At 45.8% G+C, this 24,485-nt stretch overlaps 1 protein-coding gene across 1 annotated transcript in view; it reads left to right on the top strand.

Moving 5' to 3' along the window:
* The first annotated feature begins 19,053 nt into the window (after positions 1 to 19,053).
* Positions 19,054 to 24,485, top strand: part of LOC140911863 (neuronal acetylcholine receptor subunit alpha-7) — a 133,082-nt gene continuing 127,650 nt past the window's right edge. Inside the window, exon 1 of the mRNA XM_073345879.2 lies at positions 19,054 to 19,366. Coding sequence (XP_073201980.1) covers positions 19,288 to 19,366 — 79 coding nt within the window. The 5' untranslated portion in view covers positions 19,054 to 19,287. The remainder of the gene's footprint in view (positions 19,367 to 24,485) is intronic.

Genomic DNA, 24,485 nt, shown 5'->3' with positions numbered 1-24,485 from the left:
AAGAACTTGCATCAGGTTGGATATAATAATACTGTGTAATACTATCCACTAGTAACCAATACTATGTTGGATATAATAATACTGTGAGGCTGATCAGAATGGTTATGGCCACATTACGGACAGGGAGGATGAGCCACAGAGATGTGAAATGACAAATCTAAGGTCACGCAGGGAATGTGTGGCAAAACCAGGAATAACTGCAGACTCCTTCATCCTGTGGATTGGTGGTAATCTCCACACAATCCTTATAGCCAGGCTGCAATTTTGTAAGGGGAAAAACCCAATTCTTTGGGGCAGGGACTGTCTCTCTTCTCTGTGTTTGTGTAGCACCCAGCACAATGGGGTCCAGGGCCACGATTAGGCTCCTAGGTACCATGATAATAATAATTAATTAGTACGGACTTCCTGAGCAAGAACAATGAGCAGAAATGAGGAAGCACTCACCCCAAACCAGCATTCCAATGAGGGTATTTTTCTTTAGCTGTCCCACTTGTAGTGAGTTGGGTCAAAGGCTGACAGCTTAGTGCTAGAGGATCTGAGACTTTTGTAAAGATGGTTGTTGCTGTTAGTTTAGTGTGGGAGTTTTTCCATTGACTTCAGCAGAAATAGTCTTGGGCTGGCTCTGTTATTTGTCATAGGTGTCTCTCTAAAATACAAAACTCCCAGTACAGACATTGACTAGACACTAAGGGAGCTGATCGAGCTAAGTAGAGCTGGTCCAAAAATTTCCAGTGGAAACAGTTTTCCGCTGGAAATTGCAGTTTTGTCAAAATCGAAGTGTTTCACGAGAACATGTCAGTTTTGACGAAATTTGACAGAAGATTTTCGAAACAATTCAAAATCAAAATGGAGTATTTTTGATTCAACTTTCTTATTTAGTTTCATTCTGACATTTAGTTTAATTTCAACTTAAGCTTATAAAGATTTATAACTTGTGATGCTGGTTGACCAGGTGCCAGCTCATGCCAGAGCCCCAGGCCAATTCACTGGTGTATTAGTATAGATCAAAATGATTGTTAACACTTCAGGAAATCTAGTGGGATATTACTTCCATTGTTTCACTTATCTGTATCCTGTTATAATGCAGTAACAAACATTTACATTGTGTATACCCTGGTAACGAAATAACCTGCCAAAGGAGAAAGAAGCCTTGTAGAATGCAAATGAAGAACTAACAGAAAAGTGCTAATTTCAAAGCAAACAATCATTGTGTGCAATGATTGGAAGTCAAAGACTCAAATTGCACGCCTCATGCTCTCATCAAAGGAAAAGCCCATGTGGGTAGTGACCCTGTCAGCTTGTTTTATGTGAAAAGAAGCTATAAGTGTGGATTCAAGGAAAGATCCTTCATCTCTGGACTCTTACATGGAAGTGTACGAGATGCAAAGCAGAGATCCCTACAGACAATTTGGATTCCCAGAAATTTTTTCAGGGTAACTGGTAGTTTATTACATCCCTGCCACTATTTGGAATTACAAACTGTGATTCACCTGTGCATATATTTTGCCTTCTTTAACCTCTCAATAACTCTCATTTCCTTTTCTTAGCTAATATACCTTTAGTTAGTTTACTATAGAATTGGCTGCCAGCATTATCTTTGGTGTAAGAGCGAGAGTACATATTGATCTGGGGTAAGCGACTGGTCTCTTGGGACTGGAAGCAACCTAAATGTGGTGTGATTTTTGGTATATGTGACCTTTTATCACTAAGTCCAGTTTATCTGGATGGCAAGATAGATTGGAGAATATAAGGGGACTGTCCGTGACTCCATGGCAAGACTGTTATATTGATCCAGGAGTTCACATTTGCTACTGGCTTGATGAAATCAAATTATAGAACACACCACCAGTTGGGGGTGTCTGCCTGTTTTCTGACAGTCTGCCCTGAGGGAGGCAGTCATGGTCATGAGCCACTCTAGACAACGTGACTACTTATATAATGTTTATATATTTGATAGTTAATGTGGTACTACAATATTTTGACATTATGAAACATTGTTTCTATAAGATCATTTCAATGTTTCTGAATTAAAATATTTTCTAATTTTCATTCTGCAAGATTTTGACTTTTTGCCCCAGTTTGGGATGAAAAGAAATTTCAAAACAGCAGAATTTCCCATTGGGCAGAAATTGTTTTCTGAGCCGCTCATGATCTCAGCTACCTTTAAACCTGGGCCTCAAGTTTACTGTCAGTGCCAACTACTTCTCACCTGCTCTTAAAATGAGCAAGTAGTTATACCCATTTTACAGATAGGAAACTGAGGCAGAGAGAGAATAAGTGACATGCCTAAGGGTTCCAGAACAAGGCAGAGACATAGATGGGAACAGAACTGGGAAAATCTGATGGCCACTCCCTTGCTCTAACCACTAGATAAATCTTAAGATTCATCACCATTTGGAATTTCTCATTTAGACTTGAGAATCATTGAGTGTGTTTTGGAAGAATGAGGTTATGAATAGACTTCTCTGTGTCCCATTCTGCAGCATCTCCTTTGTTACTGTCCAGAACTAAACAGCAGTAATTTTGATTTCTTGTATATTTTGTGTGTGTGTGTAAGGAAGAGATTTACAGACATGATCTTTCTGCACACAGATGTTGGGCCAGAAGATGGCAGCAGAATTCTGCTATATTGGACTTTCTATACACTGTCATGAAAACTGCGATGATGGATCATTTGATTGCAACAGTTGTAGATCACCTCATTGATTACCATAGACTGTTTACAAACATGATGCCAAGAACAGGAAGTAACATTAGAATCCCAAAGATAAGGCTGCCTAAAATCCTAACCTGGTTGGTTCTGAAACCCTGGTAGGGTTTCTCTATAGGCAGTAACTCTATGGGCAAGGCTCAAAGGCAGTTTCTATTAATCACCAAGTTTTGATCACCTTCTGCCCAACTTCCTTAAAAAGCAAAGCGGGATTTGAACCACAGGTGAGATGACTGGAGAAGAAATTGTCCAGAAAAATCAGAAGTGAATCCAGCAACCCATTTTAGACCTATGTGTCTGTTTAGTCAGAGTAAGCACGTGTGATTGCAACACACGTAGACACCCCTGAGCTAGTTTTAATCTAGCTAGCAAAACCAGCAACAACAGTTAGGCTGTGGCAGCCTGGGCTTCAGTACGGGCTACACTCAGGGTCCGTACTCAGGTGGTTAGTCAGTGCTCCAGTCTGTACTGTTGCTTCACTGCTATTGGTACATGAGCTACCTAGATTAAGGCTTGCTCAGCTGTGTCTACACCTGCTACAATCACTCCCCCTAGCTTCAGTTCAGCACAGCTTTTATGTGTCAAACAACACCTCCCACCAACTTTCTGAGGGTCTTCTTGACTGAACCAAAACTTAACAGAACACACACAAAAGACCTTCACTCTGGCTTCTCAGCAGGGAGGCAGCCTCCATCTACGTTCATCCATCCCACAACAAGGTCGTTTACAGGCAAGGTACAACCTTGATTCCTTACCTAGAGTCAGGGCCTTCCTGCCAACTGCAGCTCAGTTCCAGGCAGGGCACAGCTCCTTGCAGCTTTGGCAGTCCCTTCCTAAGCTTATTGCCTAGGGAGACCCCCTACTCTGTTTCCTTAGGAGCACTTCTCTCTAGGGGCAGCCTAGGGAGCTCTGTTCTATTGCCTATTAGCGGCCAACCAGGCAGCTAGGTCGTTAATTACTTAAGGAGAATGAGCCCATCTGCAAAGAATCCCACAGGGTCAAAATTAGCTGTTACCACTCAAGAAAGAGATCTTGGAGTCACCGTGGATAGTTCTCTGAAAATATCCACTCAATGTGCAGCGGCAGTCAAAAAGCAATCAGAATGTTGGGAATCGTTAAGAAAGGGATAGATAATAAGACAGAAAATATCATATTGCCTCTATATAAATCCATGGTACGCCCACACCTTGAATACTGCATGCAGATGTGGTTGCCCCATCTCAAAAAAGATATATTGGACTTGGAAAAGGTTCAGAAAAGGGCAACAAAAATGATTAGGGGTATGGAACGGCTTCCCTATGAGGAGAGATTAATAAGACTGGGACTTTTCAGCTTGGAAAAGAGACGACTGGGAGGGATATGATTGAGGTCTATAAAATCATGACTGGTGTGGAGAAAGTAAATAAGGAAGTGTTATTTACTCCTTCTCAGAACACAAGAACTAGGGGTCACCAAATGCAATTAATAGGCCCAGGTTTAAACAAACAAAAGGAAATATTTCTTCACACAACACACAGTCAACCTGTGGAACTCTTTGCTAGAGGATGTTGTAAAGGCCAAGACTATAACAAGGTTCAAAAAAGAACTGGATAAATTCATGGAGGATAGGTCCATCAATGGCTATTAGCCAGGATGGGCAGTATAGCAGGCTGGCTACCCTGCTCCTAAAATAGAAGGGGATAAAAGCAGCCCTGGAGAGGGCTGTGGCTGGGGATGGCTGATTGGGGAAGCAGCTGCAGCTGGGCCAAACCCTAATCAGGCCCCAGCTGGCCTGTATAAAAAGGCTGTGAGCCAGAAGCCTAAGGAGTCTCTCTCCAGGCTAGGAGAGAGTAGGGCCTGCCTGATAGGTTACTGAGGGTAGTGCAGTGCTGGGAAAGGAGCAGGGGTGCTCCAGGCTGGCAACTCCCCAGATGGTAAGGCCTGGTCCAAGGCATATAGAAGGCAGCAGGTCTGAACCCCCTTGTCTACAATGAGTGGCCTTTACACTGCAGTCTGCCCCAGGGCCTTGGTGATGACTAGCAGTAGCCCAGACTGAGGCAAAGTGGGGATAGTGGGTTGAGGGGAGACCCAGAGGCAGAATATGGGGGTGTTGCCAGGGGGCAGAACCCTAGAGAAAGGGGCATCGGTGTCTGAGGGACACGGGGGGCCAGAGCTGTGTGGATCGCCAGCCTGCAGAGGGTGCTCCAGGCTGGAAAAGAGCTAATTCCCAATGACCAGCAGGAGGCACTACAGGGGTGAGTCTGAACCTTTACAGGCAGGAATGGTGTCCTAGCTCTGCAGGCCACTTGTTTGAGACCCCTGGGCTATTTCCTGCAGCAAGGGGTGGGCAAACTACAGTCTGTGGGCCAGATCTGGCCTGCAGGATTGCCCCCCGCCAGGCCTGTGCCGCTCCCTGAAGCGGCCAGCACAATGTCCCTGCGGATGGGGCTGCGGGGGGGTAGAGAGTTCTGTGCATTGGCATGGCTTCCAGGTACTGCCCCCTGCAGTTCCCATTTGCTGGGAAGGGGGACCTGTGGCCAATGGGAGCTTCAGGGGAGGTACCCGCAGGAGCGGCAAGGCCAGCATATGGAGCCTTGTGCCATGCTCCCCGCCCCCCCAGGCCGCAGGGACATGGTCTGGCCATTTCCCAGAGTGGTGCAGGGGCCACCCCAGCCAGCCTGCCCTGAGCCCCCTGCTGCACCCCAGCCAGCCTTCCCTGAGGGTAGGGAGGAGGCGGAGTTGAGGTGGGGACTTTTGGGAAGTTGTTGGAATGGGGACAGGGGAAGGGTGGGAAGAGGTGGGGCAGGGTCTCATGGATGGAGTGGGGGTGGGGACAGTGACCGGGGCGGGGGGGGGGCATGTGTCAGTAATGCGGCCCTTGGGCCAATGCATTAGTCCTCATGTGGCCCCTGCAGTCATTTGAGTTTGAGACTCCTGCCCTAGCCTCTGTTTGCCAGAAGCTGGGAATGAGCGACAGCTGATGGATCACTTGATGATTACCTGTTCTGTTCATTCCCTCTAGGGCACCTGGCATTGGCCACTGTCAGAAGACAGGATACTGGGCTAGATGGACCTTTGGTCTGACCTAATACGGCCATTCTGCTCTTATGACTGAAGAGGAGTAGAGAGGTGATGTTTAGCTGAGAACCTGGCCTTTGAAAATCAGCCCCCTTCAAGGTGTTGAGCACCCAAAAATGACTGGTCAGTTTTGAAAATTGTGGCCACGCTGACCACATTTACCCTCAGCTTCCATGTGCTCTGAGCTGTGTTTTTTGGACAGATGGCATCCAATCTGCCACTCTCGTCGTCCTCTGAACAATCAGATTGGAAATTCATGCCCTCTAGCATCTTTGGGAAGTATCTTTACATCTCTGAGTGACCAGCTGTTTGACAGTTATTTCCTTCCACGCTGCTTGCTCTCTTCCTGCCACTTCCTCTCTGAGCCTATCCTCCTAGGTCTGGTCTTGTACAGATGAGCCCCTGATTATGGGCACCTCAGGGCATGTCTCCCTCCATGTGAAATCAATGGGAGCTAGGTGCCTACATGCCTGGGAGGATCTGTAATGCTTCTATAGCCTGGCACTCCCCCAGTGAGCTGGTTATCTGCAGGCTGTCAAGGGATTCAAAGACCCATACTTTGTCACTGTTAATCCTTTTTGCATCTGGGTCATTTCAGTAGGTGACCTTCCTCCTCCACCCGCTGTTTGTGTTATTTTAGCTACTTCCTCCTTGCAGTGAGGGGCTGTGAATTCCTCCCAGCTTCTTGTGAGTGCAGATTGGGGTGTTTTCTTTTGTATTAGCCAGCTGGCCTTAGTTTAAGCATTGGGGTATCCTTTGTCCTTTACCCAGTAGCTAGAGAAGTAGCCCCAGTAGACTCCCCTCCTTTATTTCTGACCTGTGGATTTTCTGATGTTATGTCCCTTCTCTTGGTGAGGTGTAGCAAGCCCTCATCTCCACTGTGGCTGACAACCTGGTTGTGTGAAATTTCTCCCCATCTCTTGCTTTGCTGGCTGCTCCCAGACAAAAGGCTTGAAGGAGAATGGGGTGTTTTACTCCCCTCTCTCTCTCCCCCCCATCTACATTTATATGGCTCTTTCCCACAGAAGAGCTTGCTAGTGGGAAATTCAAGTTATACCCTTTTTGACACATCTGCGTCCTTGCCCAGTAAATTATGAAGAGATAAATCAAGCAAGGCCCCCACCTCCGGATTCCCTGTGTTAACTTGAGCTCCTAAGAAGAGTCTCACCTTGGGAACAGTGAAAGGTTTTAACCTGAGAACACGTGTCAGGACCACTCAGCATCTGGTCTGGATATTTGTGGACCAGAGCTACAGCAGCCCCTGAGGCATGCCAGGGTGCAAAAGCTCTCCCAATGAGGAAGGTTCTGCAGTGCTTCCTAAAAGGTGGTCAGACTATGGCTAGATCTAATCTCATCTGGAATTTTATTCCACCACCTAGTCCCCAAGACTGAAATCCTTTCCCTGGCTTTACTGTGCTTTGCCCTGGCCTTTCTGATCCACCAAGAGGAGCAAAATTCTCTTGGTGGCTCGCAGATGGACATTCATTCTTGAAGGTACCTGGAACCTGCTCTAGGATTGGGAGTGAGTGGAGGGGCTCAATGAGGAGGAGAGGGATGGGGGGGAAAGGATAGCCCAGTAGTTTGAGCATTGGCCTGCTAAACCTAGGGTTGTGAGTTCAATCCTTGAGGGGGCCATATAGGGATTGATCCTGCTTTGAGCAGGGGGTTGGACTAGATGACCTCCTGAGGACCCTTCCAACCCTGATATTCTATGACACTTCTAGTGCAACTAGTGCTGTCTGCTTGGCAAGCCTTAGTGTGGAAACCTGATTGCTAGAGCAGAGGTTTTGGTTGTATTACTTAAGTTAGATGAGTGATAATTAACTCGCTTGCCAATGCTAGTGTAAGAAGAGTCTGAATGAGCTCTCCCCTGACATCTAGTGGTGAGTTGTGGAAAAAGATTTCAGAGCTGATCTTGTTTGCATGGACACACCCACCCTGCCTAGATGCTCAGCATGATGGGATTGCTTGCCCAAATGATCACGTGTGGCTGGTGTTGGATCCCCAGTCTCCTTGTTATTGGGGTAGGAGTAATAAAGGGTTGTTATCTTTGTGTGGACTGAGGGCAGCAGAACTGAACCTGGTTGACCCCGACGGAGGGACTCATCCTGAACTGAATGGCACTTGCTAGGCAGGGAACATGGGTTCCAAAGCCTAAAGTTAAGAAAGGGTGTCGATTGTACCTGGTGGGTGCTGTTCAAGGGTCATAGACACCAGTTGACTCCATCTCTACATGAGATGATAAAAGAGCTAATTTAGACTTGAGTTTTATTATATACTGCAGAGCTGAAATCACTGATGTCTAAGTATTAGACCTAATTTGGGACAGTGTCTCTATTGCAAGAGATTTGTTCACTGTGTACCAGCAGTGAAGCTTCCCCCCACTAACAGCTGAAATCACTGAGAACTGTGTTAAATGGGGGGGCACTGAAGACATCTTGTTGTAGCTAGCACGGTAGCTCACAGAGGTGTGGCGGGTGGCTGGCAGAGAGGGCCAGAGCAGAGCCCTGCAGAGAGGTGTGGCAACTGGCCATTGGGGTGGGAAGCAAGTGCCTGAGCAGCAGATTGTGTAAGGTGCCTCCTTACCCCATCCTTCCACACAGGATGGGAGGTGAACTCTGCAGATGAACCTCTGAACTCTGGGACTGCACTGGCCAAGAACAGCAACTGTGAGTGGGGTGCAAAGAAGGGATGAGCATACTAAAGCGACTTTTGTGTTGCTGGACTTAAGAATCTGAGGGGGGGGGAAGGACACTGCCCAACTTACTTGGGGGTGGGTCTTTTGCTCATGGCTTGTGTTTATGAACCTTAGTTACAGTGTTTTCCCAAATTAATGCTGAGTTACTTCCCTCCTTTTTAATAAAGTTTTTTGCTACGCTCAGGGTCTGTGCTAGTGAGAGGGGAAGTACTGCCTCTCAGAGGCGCCCGGGGTGGTGTGTAATTGTCCCAGGTCACTGGGTGGGGGCTGAAGCTGCTTTTGTGCTTTATTGTTGTAAAGGAACCCCTAGATACTGAACCCAGCCCTTGTTGCTATTGGCTGTTAAAATGTAGATGTTCAGGCCTGCCTGTAAAGGCCTATACTTTAGGTGTATTTTTATCACTTAGCTAGTTACAGGGGTATAAAAACAAAGAATCCAAATCACAGCCTGCTTGTATATGGGCCTTCTCTCACTAGGATAATCTGAGGCCTTGTTAAGCTAAGGCCTTTGGCTAAGCAGCAGGGGCAGCCATAAGCTGGGAAGCGACCGGTCACATCCTCACATTCCAACCTAGTCACATTGAAATAAGGTGCTATTGGGCTGTTAGGGAGATGATCCTGTCCGATGATGCCCATCACCACCAGATAAAAATCTTAAGATGGTTGAAGAAAACTTAGTTTGACAGCATCCTGTCTGGCAAGAAATCACGTACCTGTGGTTGTGAAACCCTCACTTCTGTATTGTATAAAGTCAAAGATAAAACCCCACTTTTCTATTAATCTGTCTGGTTCTCTAATTGTTTGTCTGCTGTTTAATCTTGCTAAGTGTAAATTAATTAGGATAGTGGGATATAATTGGTTAGAGAATTGTTACAATATGTTAGGACTGGTTAGTTAAAATTAAGTAAAATGATAGGTTAAGGTATAGCTGAGAATATTACCATATAAACTGGGGTCAAACAGGAAGTGGGGGTGAGGGGAAGGGAAATTTGGAATCATATTTAAGTAGGTGGAACAGGAATGGGGAACAGGGACACTGGGTAAATGCTCTATCAGTGTATAGAGATAAGCCTGACTGGTGTGAAGGGCTTTGGAATATGCTTGCTTGGAAACTAACCCCAATAAACATTGCATAGTTTGCACACTGGACTTCTGGTCTTTGACAAGAACCAGGGCGAGAGTGAAGGGAAAGCCCTCTAAAACTGGCTCCACTAGACAGAAGGGTTACACTAGCACAGGTACTCCACAAATGTTTGCTCCAAGTTTGAAAACTGGGCCTTTTCTCTACCGTGAAGTATTCCCAGTTGGAGAAGAACATGTCAACTGCATGATGTCTCCTGTGTAATTTTTCTTCTGTTAATCTTTTTCTGTGTCGTTTTGTCTGATTCCTCTGTCACAAACAAGCACCATATGTGGGCTTCTTGTCAGTTTTATGTTTCACTGGGTGCACTGCTATCTAAATGCCAGCACTTGCTTTTGTATCCATCCAGTCTACCTGTTTGTCTAGGTTCTTACATGACTCCCTCACTGTGGCTTCTGATTGCCTTTGTAGCAATCACTGTACTTCCATGAAGACTTTTGGAGACCGTTTTTGTTTCCCTTTTCACATTTGGGTTCATTTTCCAAATGTTGACATTTGTATTTTCTCTTTCTAGCATGCTTTTCATATCCCATTCGGTCTTCTGCTATAGACGTAGCACTAGATATATTACAAGAACTGACACTTCACACTGCCTCTTCCATAACAGTAATTTTTATGTCTTTCGATTTTGAGTTTCTCCTTTCAGTAACCACTACTTTTGCATGTGTGCCCTTACTATCCCAGTGCCTGAAATAATGAATTTGAGAACACCTCTTTCTATATACTGATGTGCAACCATCTTTCCCCTTGGTTTTACAAGGGAAATGGTTTCCCACTGGAATGTGTTTGTGTAATTTCTAAAGTCTAATTAGAACAGACTCCATGCCTTCCCCTTGTTTTTACAAAAGTTAGTGATCTGTTTTTGATCAGATCCTGAGTTATTGGAGCTCTTCCTCCCACACAGACTGTTATTCTGTGGTAAATACACCCTGACCCTTGTTTCAGAGCAACTTCTTAACAAAACCCAGTGAGAATCAGATCCTCTCTATTTGTATTTGATCTAATTATCAGAGGATGATGCACAAACTAAGACTATTTGTCATTAGAAATGTCTTTTCTGTCAGGGGTAGGCAACCTATGGCACGTGTACCAAAGGCAGCATGTGAACTGATTTTCAATGGCACTCACACTTCCTGGGTCCTGGCCACCAGTCCAAGGGGCCTCTACATTTTAATTTAATTTTAAATGAAGTTTCTTAAACATTTTAAAAACCTTATTTACTTTACATACAACAATAGTTATATATTATGGACTTATAGAAAGAGACCTTCTAAAAAAGTTAATGTATTACTGGTATGCAAAACTCTAAATTAGAGTGAATAAATGAAGACTCGGCGCACCACTTCTGAAAGGTTGCCGACCCCTGGTCTGTTAATCTGACCAGCTTCTTTGCCTCTTCACTTCAGATAGATTTGTTTTCAGTCTTAACAGACTGCTCAGCAGATTTTGGCTCGTTTCTCAGTGTAGGACCTGTTATTGAGTCAACACACGTCACACAACACTGGCAGAAGGGGTTAAGAACCCTTCCTGACAGCAAGGCCAGCTCTCATCCCAGCTCAGCTGTGGGGAAAAAAAAATCTCACTTTGGGAGAGAAACCACCCCCCCCACCCCCAGCTGCTGCAGCTAATGAAGGCAAGCCAAGCTGAAAGAGGAAGAGAGGGAACAGAAGAGTTTGGGACTTCAAATGGGGTGATAGCCCTCTGCCCAACCGCTAGCTAGCACCTTAAAACTTCCTGCCCTACAAAGGAGGGAGCTGTAGATGGAAGCCTTGAGGGCTAAAGGGTTTTGTTTTTTGACTCATTTATGTTTCTAGACTCTGGGGTTTAAGATGTGATTTAAGCAACTGCTTCCCCAGTCCAGGACAAACTCAAGTGGCTTCAACTAGGACTTTGCACAAGGCAGTGTCCACCACTGCTGACATGGCCTGTCCTAGAAATGTAAGCTGGAAGGGACCTTGAGAGGTCACCTAGTCCAGCCCCCTGTGCTGAGACTTGGCCAAGTAAATCTAGACCTTCCCTGACAGATGTTTGTTCAACCTGTTCTTAAAATCCCCCAGTGGTGGTAATTCCAAGATTCACGGCCCTTTAGAGTTACAAAGTTTTCTTGAATATCTAACCTAAATCTCTCTTGCTGCAGACTAAGCAGATTACTACTTGTCCTACCCCCTGTGGACATGGAGAACAATTGATCACCACCCTTTTTATAACAATCTCTTACATATTTGAAGACTGTGTCCCTCCTCAGGCTTCCCTAGAGGAAACATGCCCAGTTCTTTCATCCTTTCCTCAAAGGTCATGTTTTCCAACCCTCACTAATGTTAGCATTGTCTGAAAACCAGTGATTGTTGCCATTATCTGAGTCCATCTGAACCTTCATTGGTGAACTGGATCCAATTCTAAGATATTGCTCACCTGAATTTTCAGCTTTAGTCTAAGACAGGACTGAAGTTCCCATTCAGATGTCCCATTGAAGTCAATGGGATTTAAGCACCTGCATAAGTACTTGCTGAATCAAGGCCTGAAACACAAACCTGGCAGCCAGTGACTCTGGGATTTCAGCAGTAGTTGAGGCTGCAATATTACCTGGATCCTAGCAACCAGATTGCTCATCAGAAGTTTTCATAAATGATTAATCTAACTGGCTACATTCTTCCTATAAAGGGGAAAACCCATCATATTTGGGATGATGACCACATGCCTTTAAGTGATAGGGAGATTGTGAAATTCTCTTGGCTCTAGAATTTGTTCTCTAGTTCATAAAAATATGCTTGGTGTAACAGAGCAAGTGAGGCAGTCAGACAAAGGCCTGGCTCTGCAGATCATACTAAGACCTCATGAATTATTGTCTTCTGCCTATTATTAACTATGGGCGCATCATTACTCCTATCTGTTATGCCAAGAATGGACCATGGGTGTAATCTCTGAATACAGTCAAGCTCTTCAGGGAAATCCCTGCTGTTGTGCCCACCCTTTGGAATATGCTCTAAATGGAGACAGGGCTCTTAAGTTATGTTGACATTTTCAAAGCCATCCAGGGGGGTTAGGTGTCAAATCCCCATTCATCTTAACAGGAACTGGACATCCAGATCCATGAGATGGTTTTCAAAACCTCAGGTCTTAAAACATTTGCCCTTCAACTTGTCCCAGAGCCAATATGACTGCCTGTCTCCCCCAAGGCTCCTTGAGTAGCCTGCTCCCGGCTAAGCTCAGCTCTTGTTTTCTTCAGCCAACCACAGGGTTCCCAGTGCCACCTTTGGCAATAGGAATAGCTGGGTCCATTGGTAAAACAAATCTCTCCCTTTCCCAGGGCCAGATTTGCTGCAGAACCTTCTATTTTTTAGTGCTGTTGGGTTACAGTGCTGCTGGAGGCCTCGTCGTACTGAGGTGAGTACAGCGTCCCCTGCCGAGCACTTCTGGCAGTGGCATTAGCTACGCAGAGCGACTTTGGTGGCCGGTGGTCACTCCATCACTTTCACTCCACCCCTCTCTTCATGGAGCTGCTAGCCATGCAGCATGTGCCAGAGACCTTATGTGCTAAGAGAGCAAACAACTGAGATCAGGCTTGTGTGACTTGACTTTCCATGACTTCTGCAGTGGCCAGTGTGGCTGAGAGGTATAGGGACTGGAGCACCCACAGGGAATAAATGGTGGGTGCTACACCCACCGGCAGCCCCCCTTTCAGATCCTCCCACCCACTGGTGGGCCCTGCAGATCAGTGCCTTCCCCTCCCTCCCAGCACCACCACAATCGGCTGTTTTGCAGTGTACAGGAGGCTGTAGTAGGGAGGAGCAAGGACATGGCATGCTCCATGGAGGGAGTGGAACTGGGAAGAGGTGGAGGGTTGGGTGGAGGCAGGGCCTGGGGCAGAGCCAGGGGTTGAGCACCCTCTGGCACTTTAGAAAGTTGGAGCCCATGATTCTATTTGTAGGCAACTCTCTCCCACTGTGCAGGAATTCCAACTTTCCAGATGCTTAAAAGTTGGGCATTATAATGCTGTGTGGCAGTGCCTAAATCCCTCTGCAGATCTTGAATAGCTTTGTATCCTCAGCAAATGTTGCCAGGTCCCTGTTTACCCCTTTTTCTAGATCATTTATGAATGGTCACTAGGACTGGTCCCAATATAGACTCCTGGGGACTATTTACTTTTCTCCATTCTGAAAACTGACCATTTATTCCTACCCTTTGTTTCCTATCTTTTTAACCAGTTACCAATCCATAAGAGGACCTTCCCTCTTATCCCATGACAGCTTACTTTGCTGAAGAGTGTTTGTGAAGAACCTTTTTTTGAAAGGCTTTCTGAAAATCTAAGTACACTATAGCCCCTGGGCCACATGCTTGTTGGCCCCCTCAAAGAGTTCTAGTAGATACGCGAGGCAAAATTTCCTTTACAAAAACCATGTTGGCTCTTCCCCAACAAATTACGTTAATCTTTGTCTGACAATTTTGTTTCAACCAGTTTGCCTGGTACAGAAGTCAGGCGTGTCAGTCTGTAATTGCCAGGATCACCTCTGGAGCCCTTTTTAAAAATTGGCATCACATTAGCTATCCTCCTTATTCTTCTGCTGGTCCTCTTCTTGGACCCCAGTTTATATAGTGAAACTTGAGTCCTGTTTAACTATACCTTAATCAATCATTTTACTAACCAATCCTAACATATTGTAACAAAATTCTCTAACCAATCCTACCTCACTGCCTTAATTGATTTACACCTAGCGAAATTAATTAGTAACAGACAAACAATCAGACCATACAGACAAAAAAAATAGGGAAGTAGGTACCATAAAAAAGAGGATTTCACAGCCAGAACTATTAAGTGATTTCATGTCAGACAGAATGCTATCAAACTAAGTTTTCTTTAACCACCTTAAGATCTGTTTTTTTAAATCTGGTAATGGTGGGTACTATTAGGATAGGATTGCCTTTTTAAATCTGCTATTACATTAAAATAATGTAATTTAGATGGAATGTGAGGATGACTTCCTGTTTCTTGGCTAATAGCTGCTGCCCTCCTAATATGATCACAGACAAAGGCCTCAGGCCTTACAATATGGCTATAGGAAAAGGCCGTATCCTTACGGCAGCACACCCCTAGTTCTGGCACCTATGCAGTGCCTAGAGCAACAGAGGCCCTGATCTCTCTTGGATCCTTTTAGTAAAACAAAGCCTATTAATCTCAGACCTTCCCAGGGGCACTGGAACAATTGCTGAGGTGGGGTGCTGAGAACATTGAACCAAACCGTAAACCCTATATACGATGGAAACCGCTTCAAGCCCGGGGGTGGGGCAGTACCTCCTGCATCCCTACTTCCAGCATCAATAGACCTTCCTTCCAGGGTGACCCTTCTCCTTAACCCCTTCACTGTCATTCCCTGGGCTCCAGAACCCTAGAAGCTCAGAGATATGCTCATATTTATGGGGGAGACTGGTTTTCCATATTTACTGGCTATTGTTTTGATACTATCAACGAACTTTGATGAAGAGAGGCAGGTGGATGGAGACTGGTTACAACAAACCTGTAGGTCAATGGTATGAATCATAGAATATCAGGGTTGGAAGGGACCTCAGGAGGTCATCTAGTCCAACCCCCTGCTCAAAGCAGGACCAATCCCCAATTAAATCATCCCAGCCAGGGCTTTGTCAAGCCTGACCTTAAAAACTTCTAAGGAAGGAGATTCTACCACCTCCCTAGGTAACGCATTCCAGTGTTTCACCACCCTCCTAGTGAAAAAGTTTTTCCTAATATCCAACCTAAACCTCCCCCACTGCAACTTGAGACCATTACTCCTTGTCCTGTCCTCTTCTACCACTGAGAATAGTCTAGAACCATCCTCTCTGGAACCACCTCTCAGGTAGTTGAAAGCAGCTATCAAATCCCCCCTCATTCTTCTTCTTCTCGCAAAGGAGCACTTCAGCCAGAGGCTTTAGCTGTCCAAAGAGCTTTAGCCCACGTCATATTTTAGAAACAAGAAAAAAAAAACCCATTGCATTATAAAAGGAATTATTCTCTGAGTTGATTTAAGTGCCAGAATGTCTCTACAGGAAAAGAGAATAACAATCTTTAATTATGATGACTGTAGGGGTGGACTGAAGTCCCAGCACAGCATCAGAAACAGCTGCGGTCTCTGCAACACTTCTTTCCTAATGTGCACCGGTGACAATAGTAAGCGATTAAAAAAAAAATTGTGAAAGCAATGTCTGATGTGTCTGATTTTACAAGGTTATGGAGGTGAGTAATTCCATTAGCAACATCTTCCTGCAATAAACAATCACATCTAATATGTGCCACTGTATCCCTTGGTGTGCTACCCACAGTGTGGATGGGCTTTGGAAAGAGGGTAGTCCCCATTATGCAGTGTTGAGCTCCCCCTTGGGGCTCAGTGTTCTGCTGTGCCCAGCAGGGCCAGGGAGCCACAGAGGTGCCAACTGTGGTTGGTCACAGGATCAGAGAACTTGGCCCCCAGAGTAGCATAGAGATGCTTTGGGGTTGCTCTAAATTATGCCCTGGTTGCAATAGCCCCCAAGGGGCAATCAATCAGGAAGGGATGGCTGGAGCACAGGGCACTCTGGACTGGCCATCTATTCTCATGCTTGCCCAGGCCTCTCCTAGGTATGGCCCCTATCTGTGGGCACTAGAACTGGACGCAATACTTCAGGGTCTCACCAATGCTATATTAAGAGGTAATACCACCTCTTGCTCAATCTCCCCCTGGATGACATTAGCCATTTTAGTCACAGCATTGCACGAGCAGCTCATGGTCAGTTGGATAGCACCAGGACCTCTACATCCTTTTCAGCAAGAGTTGCCGTCCATCTTGCTGGACTTAGCATGAGCTGGGCAGTGCCAGTGAAAAGCCTTGCAGCCCAGCTGGGTCTCTTGACTCTGGATCCCCTGAGCAAGAGAAACCTTTTGAGGCCTTCCCCACTGCCCTGGAAGCTGGATTGATGGGGATCTCTGGAAGAAGCCCTGAACGCTTTTAGGTGCTCCAACTTGGTTGTGACTGAGCCAGTGCTATGCTGGAGCTAGCCAGGATCCGCTCGGAGGTGCAGGACAAAGCAGCAGGGGAGGGACGACGTGATTGCAGCCAGAGCTTTTTGTGAAGTCAGAAGAAGGGGTGAAGGAAAGAGGAAAAAACAGTAAATATGAAAATGCCCGAATTCTTCCCACCCTAGCAATGAGCTCTACAGGTAATGGAACACCTCCTTCCACACCCCCAAAATGTGAGACAAGCCACAGGGCACAGAGCCCTGATGTGCCTAACGCTGACCATGGTTTGAGCCACTTCACTAAACACACTACAGTTTCACTGAGGATATTCTGTGGAGTGGGACAAGCCCAAGAGACACTGAAAGAGACCTGGGTAATATGCAACTAAACTGATTGTACCAACCCAGGGGAGATTCCTCACCCACCCTGGCCAGACTGGGAATAGAAGTTGGAGTGTGATTACACCGGATGTAGGGGTGTCACAAGATTATTGTTATATACCAGTAGCTGAAAGCCCATGCTCTCATACGTGTGTGTGTGTGTTTAAAAAAATTTAAAAAAGGCTAATAGCTTAAAAACTGGACGATAAATCCCAGCGATGCTTGAACCTGGAGCTAGTCAAAGCAAAAACAAGCTCTCAGCCATGCTTGTAGCTGTCTCCACCACTTCACACTGGTTCAACAGACATTTGAGACTTCAGAGTGATGCTTGGAGTTACTGTGTGCTGGTTGTGTTGTGCTTAGACAGTTGTGGGTGGCAAATAAAGGGTGGGTGCTGTGGGAGGGGGCTATGTGTGTTTGTTGGTTGTGTTGTAGTGTGGGTGATTTTGAAGATCTGCAGCAGCAGGGCCAAGTAATCCACCGTATGTGCAGTCTCCCCTCATACAACCAATGAAATTGTTATATTCAAATTAGTTGTAGAGTAAGGGTGGTAATTGGTTGAGTTACCTCTGATATCACAGTGGTCTAGGAGTCTTGGCATGGCACAGACATGTGGCATAGACACTATCACAGGGGTGTAATTCGTAAAGAAAATGGCTGAGAGCTTAAAAAATGAACAATAACAGATTGCAAATCCCAGTGATGATTTAACCCAAAGATATTCTGAACAAAAAGAGCTCTCAACCCTGCCTGTAGCTGTTTCCATAGCTTCACCCTGACTCAACAGACATTTTAGGCTCAGAGTGACACACAGAGTGACAATCCTGGAATTTTATTACATAGATTACGGTAGCCCTTAGAGGTCCCCACTAAGCTCAGGGCCCTATTGTGCTAGGCGCTGTACCAACACAGTGAGAGACAGTTTCTGCCCCCCCCAAGAACTTACAGAGGAGATGGAAAAAATGTGGGAAGGGAAACTGAGGCACAGAGCGCAGAAGGGCCTTGCCCAAGGTCACACACCAGGTCAGTGGCAGAGTAGGTCTCGAATCCAAATCCAAAACCCTACTCGCTAGACCAGGCTGCCTCCCCATGTCACACAAAGCCCTTCTGTTTTAGTGACAGTCAAAGCACCAGGTCTGAGAGAGGGTATTCCCTGGAGATGGACGAGCCCAACAGGTGCTGAAAGAGAGTTGGGCAGTAATGCACCCACAGAGCGGATTGCTCCAACCCAGGGGACATCCCTCACCAGCCCTGGTCAGAAAGAGAACAGCTGTGGGACGGTTCTTGGGGGGTCCGGAGGATCCCTTGAGGGGCTGGCCTGAGATGCCCCCTGCTGGAATCACAGCACAGAGTCTGACTCTGTGAAGTTGCCTTGTGGGTGGCAATGCAGGAGCATGCCAATCCATCCCAACTGCATCTCTGAGAAAGCAGAAGATGGAGGCTGGGAGAAGAATCAAGGAAAATGCCAGGTTTGAAGTGCACGTTATTCACGTCTAATATTTTATTGCTGATGCTTGGCCATTAAAGTGGAGCTGCGAAAAAGGGAAAGGGACCAGAAGGTGTGCAAAAATCTCCTGGCTGAGAGCAAGCCGGAGCAGGAGCGAGGAGCATTGTAAGACAGCTGTTTGTTTCTGGTTGGAGCCAGGACTGAAGGGCTGCACTGTCATGCACACATGCAAAGGGGCAGAGTGAAGACAAGCTGAGGCCCCCAGGCCTCCGCTTTCTGACATCTGTGCTGCTAAAATCTGAACTTCCACACAGCGGAGGTTTTCTCTGCATTCAATTCCACACAGTGGCAGGCTCCAGTTCCCTGCTAGAAATCACACTGGCAGGTAAAGGGAACGGGGGGGCTGCAGCTCGCCTTGCCTGAGAAGTAGCTCTAGAGGCACTCTAGTACTTGCCTTGGAACCAAAGCTGATGTGCGGCCTCGGAGTTAGTTACAGACAGTGGGGACGTGGAACATCTCTCCCAGGCAGCGCTGGCCCTTTGCTGCCCCTCCCCTTTACCCACACCCCTCTTGTGCAGTCTCACTGGCATTTGTTTCTGCACTAGAAAAGGTGCAGAGCACCAGGAGAGAAAAAAAAAAACCTAGCAAGCCCTGGCATGCACTTGGATTTACTTAAGCTGCACTGAACTTGGCTTCCTTAGACTGTAAGGACAGCTGGGCACATGTACTTTCCTCCTACGGTGGGAAACTGGTTGAAGGGCTTATTAGCACTATTAATCATTGAATCTATCAAGCATTTGGTGCTGTCACAAAGACAGCATTCTGCTTTGCTGCCTGCTTAGAAGTGGCACTCCGATTCTGTTTGGACAATGCTCACTGACAAGTGTTTGGGATTTGTTTACTCCGGATTGTATCTATGGGCATCTTTGTTTCTGTCCTTCTTTAAAGGTAAGTTCTGTTTCATCTGCTTTGTTTTCATGGGAACTATTTGATTTCCCCCAAGAAATTCAGCTGTGTCTTTCTTTGGATTCAACTTTCTCAGGGCTAAATCCTAGATCCATGGAGGTCAATGGGAGGTTTGCAATTGATTTCATTAGGGAAAGCAGGTAAACAATTTTTATGAAGAAAACAATATCATCCTAGGAAATGCTACAGTGCACTGTTGCATTTCAAAATACACTCCTTCTGCGGTCTTATAAACAACTATGCTAGCCATACTTTACAGGAATGAGACATTTTAACTAGTGGCTAGATAGCATGATGAAGGGAATCGTATATCTGTCTTCTGGACATTTATAATTGCATTTTCACAGTACAAAATAAGATTAGAAGGGTTTCCAGAACTATTTACTACTTATGCATAATTTTATAAGGCTTGCCACCTATATAGACAATAGATTAAACTATTTCTGGTTCAATATTTCCCCTCTATTGGATCTTTTGCCTTTTAAAATATCAATGTTTTAAGCCAGTGAGGGGTACAAAGTTGCAAGAATCTATAAAATTTAATGCAAATTCCCACTAGCCTTGCAAGAATGGGAGAATTTTAATCTAAGATGAATTCAGTGCTTTAACAGACTTTGTAAAATAACTACCCTGTGCTATCAAATTACCTAGGAGTTGTTTGCTTCTTCGAGCAATGTAATGAGCTTGTAAGACTCATGAGAAAAGCTAAAAGGAGGGAAGTTGAAATTGCATCTGCCCTAAAAAATATCCAGTATTCCCCAGCTGAAGTTTTCTCATCAATTTCTAAATGAATGTGTTTCATGTAAAAACCTCTGTTTGTCCTAATTATTTTTCGACCATTGTTCTTGCTCTGAACATGTTGCAAAATTTAGCATTTCCCTGTGGCAGACTGCTTTGGCCATTTAGTGCCATATCTAGGCAGTGTCTCGGCAGAAAGCCTAGAGGTTGTTGCTTTCTGGAATGAGGCATATAGTGAACTAATTTCTCAACTACGTAGCACTATTTAGCCATGCTCTTTACACCTGAATAATTTCTCATCAGTTTATCTATTTAGCCTTTTCAAAACATACATTAGTTTCATTGGAGGGCTGAGAAGTGGGGTTAGGGTAACATGGGAATAAAGTATCCCCGGTAAATGCTCTATTACCCAGCTAAACAGAGTCCTGCTACTTTTGTTTGCAAGATACCTACATGGTACTTAAAGCACTGAAGTGATAGCCAGATGGGGGAGCTGTGAGCTGTTAATACCTGTGAATTTTGTTTGCAAGACACCTATATGATACTTAATGACATTTTTTTTTTGCATTGAAACACTGTATTTTAAATACTGAGATAATTACTAATTCATGAAGGAGCTATCCGATTTTAAAGAGGAATTTGCAAATAGAGCGCTTCTATTTCCAATAATGTATGATTTTCCTTTTATTAAATGTTGTTATAAAGTCACAACTGGCCACATTTACAGCCTGCTCCTGAGCTCAGGGGCGTGAACACATGATGGACCTGCAAGCTAGAGGATCCCAAGCTGTCCCAAACTGTATAGACAGAGAAATATTATTTATTAGCCCTATGAATTCTCTCTTTAGATTTGAGAAAAATGAAGCATGTGTCTTCTAGCTCTTTACCAATGCTGGAGCCTTTTTGACATTACACTTCAACTGAGTTCCTCAAGGGTTACACGCTGCACCCACATGAAAATCAAACAAGTTAATCATAATTAGCATCACTATAACAACAGTGTACCAACACACCAAAAAGGAATTCATGTAATTTCTTGCTTATTGCAAATCATTTCATGGGCCATTATATGGAAGGGTATGGAATGACCTACTCCTTCAAAAGTTTTATGCCATCTACACTTAAGTACCTCCTGTGAAAGCACCTCTGTGAACTCCCTCAGGCAGACCCTTCTGATGTGTAATTGCTTTGACCGTTAAGGCATTTTTTTGAACATCTAGCCTCATTTTTCCTGTTTTTAGATATCGGGTGTAGCTCTTTGCTATCATTGCAAACAAACTCTGCAGTCTGCTTCCTAGAAGTAATGGGGAGCTCTTTCATAAACCTCATAGGTAGGTGATGGGTAGCCTGGGGTAAATTATATAGCAGTCAAAGGGAAGGGTGGAAGGATAGCTCAGTGGTTTGAGCATTGGCCTGCTAAACCCAGGGTTTTGAGTTCAATCCTTGAGGGGACTAGTTAGGGATCTGGGGCAAAATTGGGGATTGGTCCTACTTTGAGCAGGGGGTTGGACTAGATGACATCCTGAGGTCCTTTCCAACCCTGATATTCAATGACATTGAAGTCACTTACATATGAAGGAGGATACAGAAGAAGATACTGCAGGAAAAGCAGCTAAGTTAAAACAGGCCACCCTATAATTCACTAATACATTATTCTGGCCTCTTGTCATTTAACTTATTTTCCCTTACATTTCCATGCACTCAGACTAACTTGTACCACTTGCCAACATCCAACTTACACCACCTCCTGCCTCACTCCTGAATTAGAGGCAGAGTGGCCCAGGGGGTAGCGTACTGGAGTGAGAATTAGGAAATCCGGCTTCCAGTCCCAGCTCTGCTGCTAACTTGCTGTGTATCCTTGGACAAGTCACTTCCTGCCTCTGTTTTGCTCCCATCCTTTGTCTGTCTCGTTTTAGTTAGATTGTAAACTCGTTGAGGCTTTAGAGTAACAGCCGTGTTAGTCTGTATTCGCAAAAAGTGAGCTGTAGCTCACGAAAGCTCATGCTCAAATAAATTGGTTAGTCTCTAAGGTGCCACAAGTACTCCTTTTCTTTTCTCGTTGAGGCTTATAAGCCTCTTACCTTGTTTTTGTACGGTGACTAGCACAACCGGGTCCTGAACTGGCTCTGACTTCTAGGCGCTACTGTAATACGACTATCAATTCAGCCCTAAATGTCAAGGCTGTAAAAAAACATTTCCTTCTTAGAAAGATGTCATTTACTTGCACCTTCAATTTGGACTATAACTTACAGAAAACGCCATCATTGTGGGAAACGATCTGTGCCTACCAATATTCAGCAGTTAAATAGCGGGAGAAATCATTTACAGTGATTAAGAAAAGCAGAACAAACACCAGACCTTGAAACTAAACAGAAGGGACAATGGATTCAATTTTTGAAAACATTGATTTTCCAAAGTGACTTTGGCGCCACTGAAATCAATAGAGGTTAGGAACCTATATACTTTGAGAATCTGGGCCTTAGACACTTAGGGTATGTCTGTACTGTAGTTAAACACTGTCCTGCGCCAGTTGGCTTGGGCTAAGGGGCTGTTTAATTGTGGTGTAGCCATTGGGGTTCAGGCTGAAGCTTGAGCTCTGGGACCCTCTCACCTCGAAGGCTCCAGCCCCAGTCTGAACATCTACACCACAATTAAACAGCCCCTTAGCCCCAGCCCCACAAGCCTGAATCAGTGGCACAAGCTGGCTCTGGGTTTTTAATTGCAGTGTAGATATACTTTGAGGGAGAAATCTTGGCTCCACTGAAATTAATGGAAGTTTTGTCATTGATTTCCATGGAGCACGGATTTCACCCTAAGTTCCACTGACTTTCAATGAGACTTCGGGCTTTGGGGCTAGGGTGTCCCCACTCCAGGGTACTCTTTCTGCACTGGCTACTTTTCTGACCCACTGACCATTACATATAATTTAAAGCAAATGCAAGTTATTTAATCAACAATTAATTTTAAAAAGAATAAGGAAAAATGGGAAAGGTTAAAGGAAACACATCAACCTGCTCTGTGGCAGGGAACATCACAAACAGTGTCTCTGGAACGTCAGGGCAGTTCACAGTCTGTTCCTTGTAAGTCCCAGGCCTCCTGCTCCAGCCCTGGCTGTGCTGTAGGGATGCTGTGGGTTGGACACTTGCTCTGGTGGTGGCCACACGCTCTCAGGCTCTAAGTGGTAGGACCCTTCTTCCCAGTGTCGCCCCCGCCCTGTCGGGGTTACGATCCAAGCCTGGCCTGCAGAGCCCCTTGGCTGAGGCATCTCCCTGTGCTGGGCCCACTGCCCAGGGTCCCCCTCGGTCTCCCCAGCTGCTCACCGCACTCAGCTCCAGACTGCTCCAGCCCCAGCTGCACCACTCTGTCTCAGGACTGCTGCTGCTGCTCTGCCTCCAGCTCCCTGGGCTGCTTCTCTGGCCCCTCTGCCTCTGGTTGCTGCAGCTCTGCTCCCGGGACAGGTCTGCTCTGCAGACTGCTTCTGTGACTCTGCTCCCAGCACTGACCTGCTTCCTGGGCTGCTTTTCTGGCTCTGGTTGCTGCAGCTCTGCTCCCAGGGCAAGTCTGCTCTCTCTGGGCTGTTCCTCTAGCTTTGGGGCTGCAGCTCTGCTCCCAGGACACAGGTCTGCTCTCTCTGGGCTGCTTTTCCAGGCACTCTGGATCTAGCACAGTTCTGCTCCCCAGCTCAGCTTGAGCCCCTGCTTTCTCCTTAGCTCGGCCCCACTTTGTCTGATCCAGGCAAATCCAGCTCACACAGAGGACAGGACCTCCCTGGCTTCCTGACTCCCTGATTAGCCTGCTCGCCCTGTCATTCAGGCTGACCTGGAGCATTGGCCTCTCCCCATTGTTCCTGGGGGCTGTCAGTCTCAGGGTCCTCATTCCCCATTGACCCTTCCCCCTTTTTAGTACTGGGAGCTAGCAACTAAAACACCCCCACTGAATGTTAGTAAGGGGGCAACAGTGCCTTTACACTTGGCAGGGCTTATTTGAACCTTCATAACTTTCTAAGAGCCTTTAAAAGTCAATATAGTTATGAGAGGTCAGTTAATGCACTGAGGGAAAAGGGATTTACAGCACCCACTTCTATCCTTAAGATTAAAAAACCCTTAGATCATTCTGGGTGCAAACAGAAACAAGGTCTAGGGCCAGGTTTTCAAAACAGTTCAACACACATGAGCTCCCACCGAGAACAGAGACCCCCTCCCAATTCATTCCCCCCCCCAATCGAGAACAACAGCGTCCCCCTCCCACATTCCATCCCCCCATTGGGAACCAGGGTGGCTGCGGGGTCCTGGCCATGGGTATGTCAGCGGCTCACAGTCAGTAGGGATGAGTTTCCTGCAGCTCCCATTACATTAATGGAATC

Source organism: Lepidochelys kempii, chromosome 5 (assembly GCF_965140285.1).
Source record: "Lepidochelys kempii isolate rLepKem1 chromosome 5, rLepKem1.hap1, whole genome shotgun sequence".
NCBI lineage: Eukaryota > Metazoa > Chordata > Testudines > Cheloniidae > Lepidochelys > Lepidochelys kempii.
The sequence above is the reverse complement of the archived record's forward strand: the minus strand, read 5'-3'. Positions and strand labels throughout refer to the sequence as shown.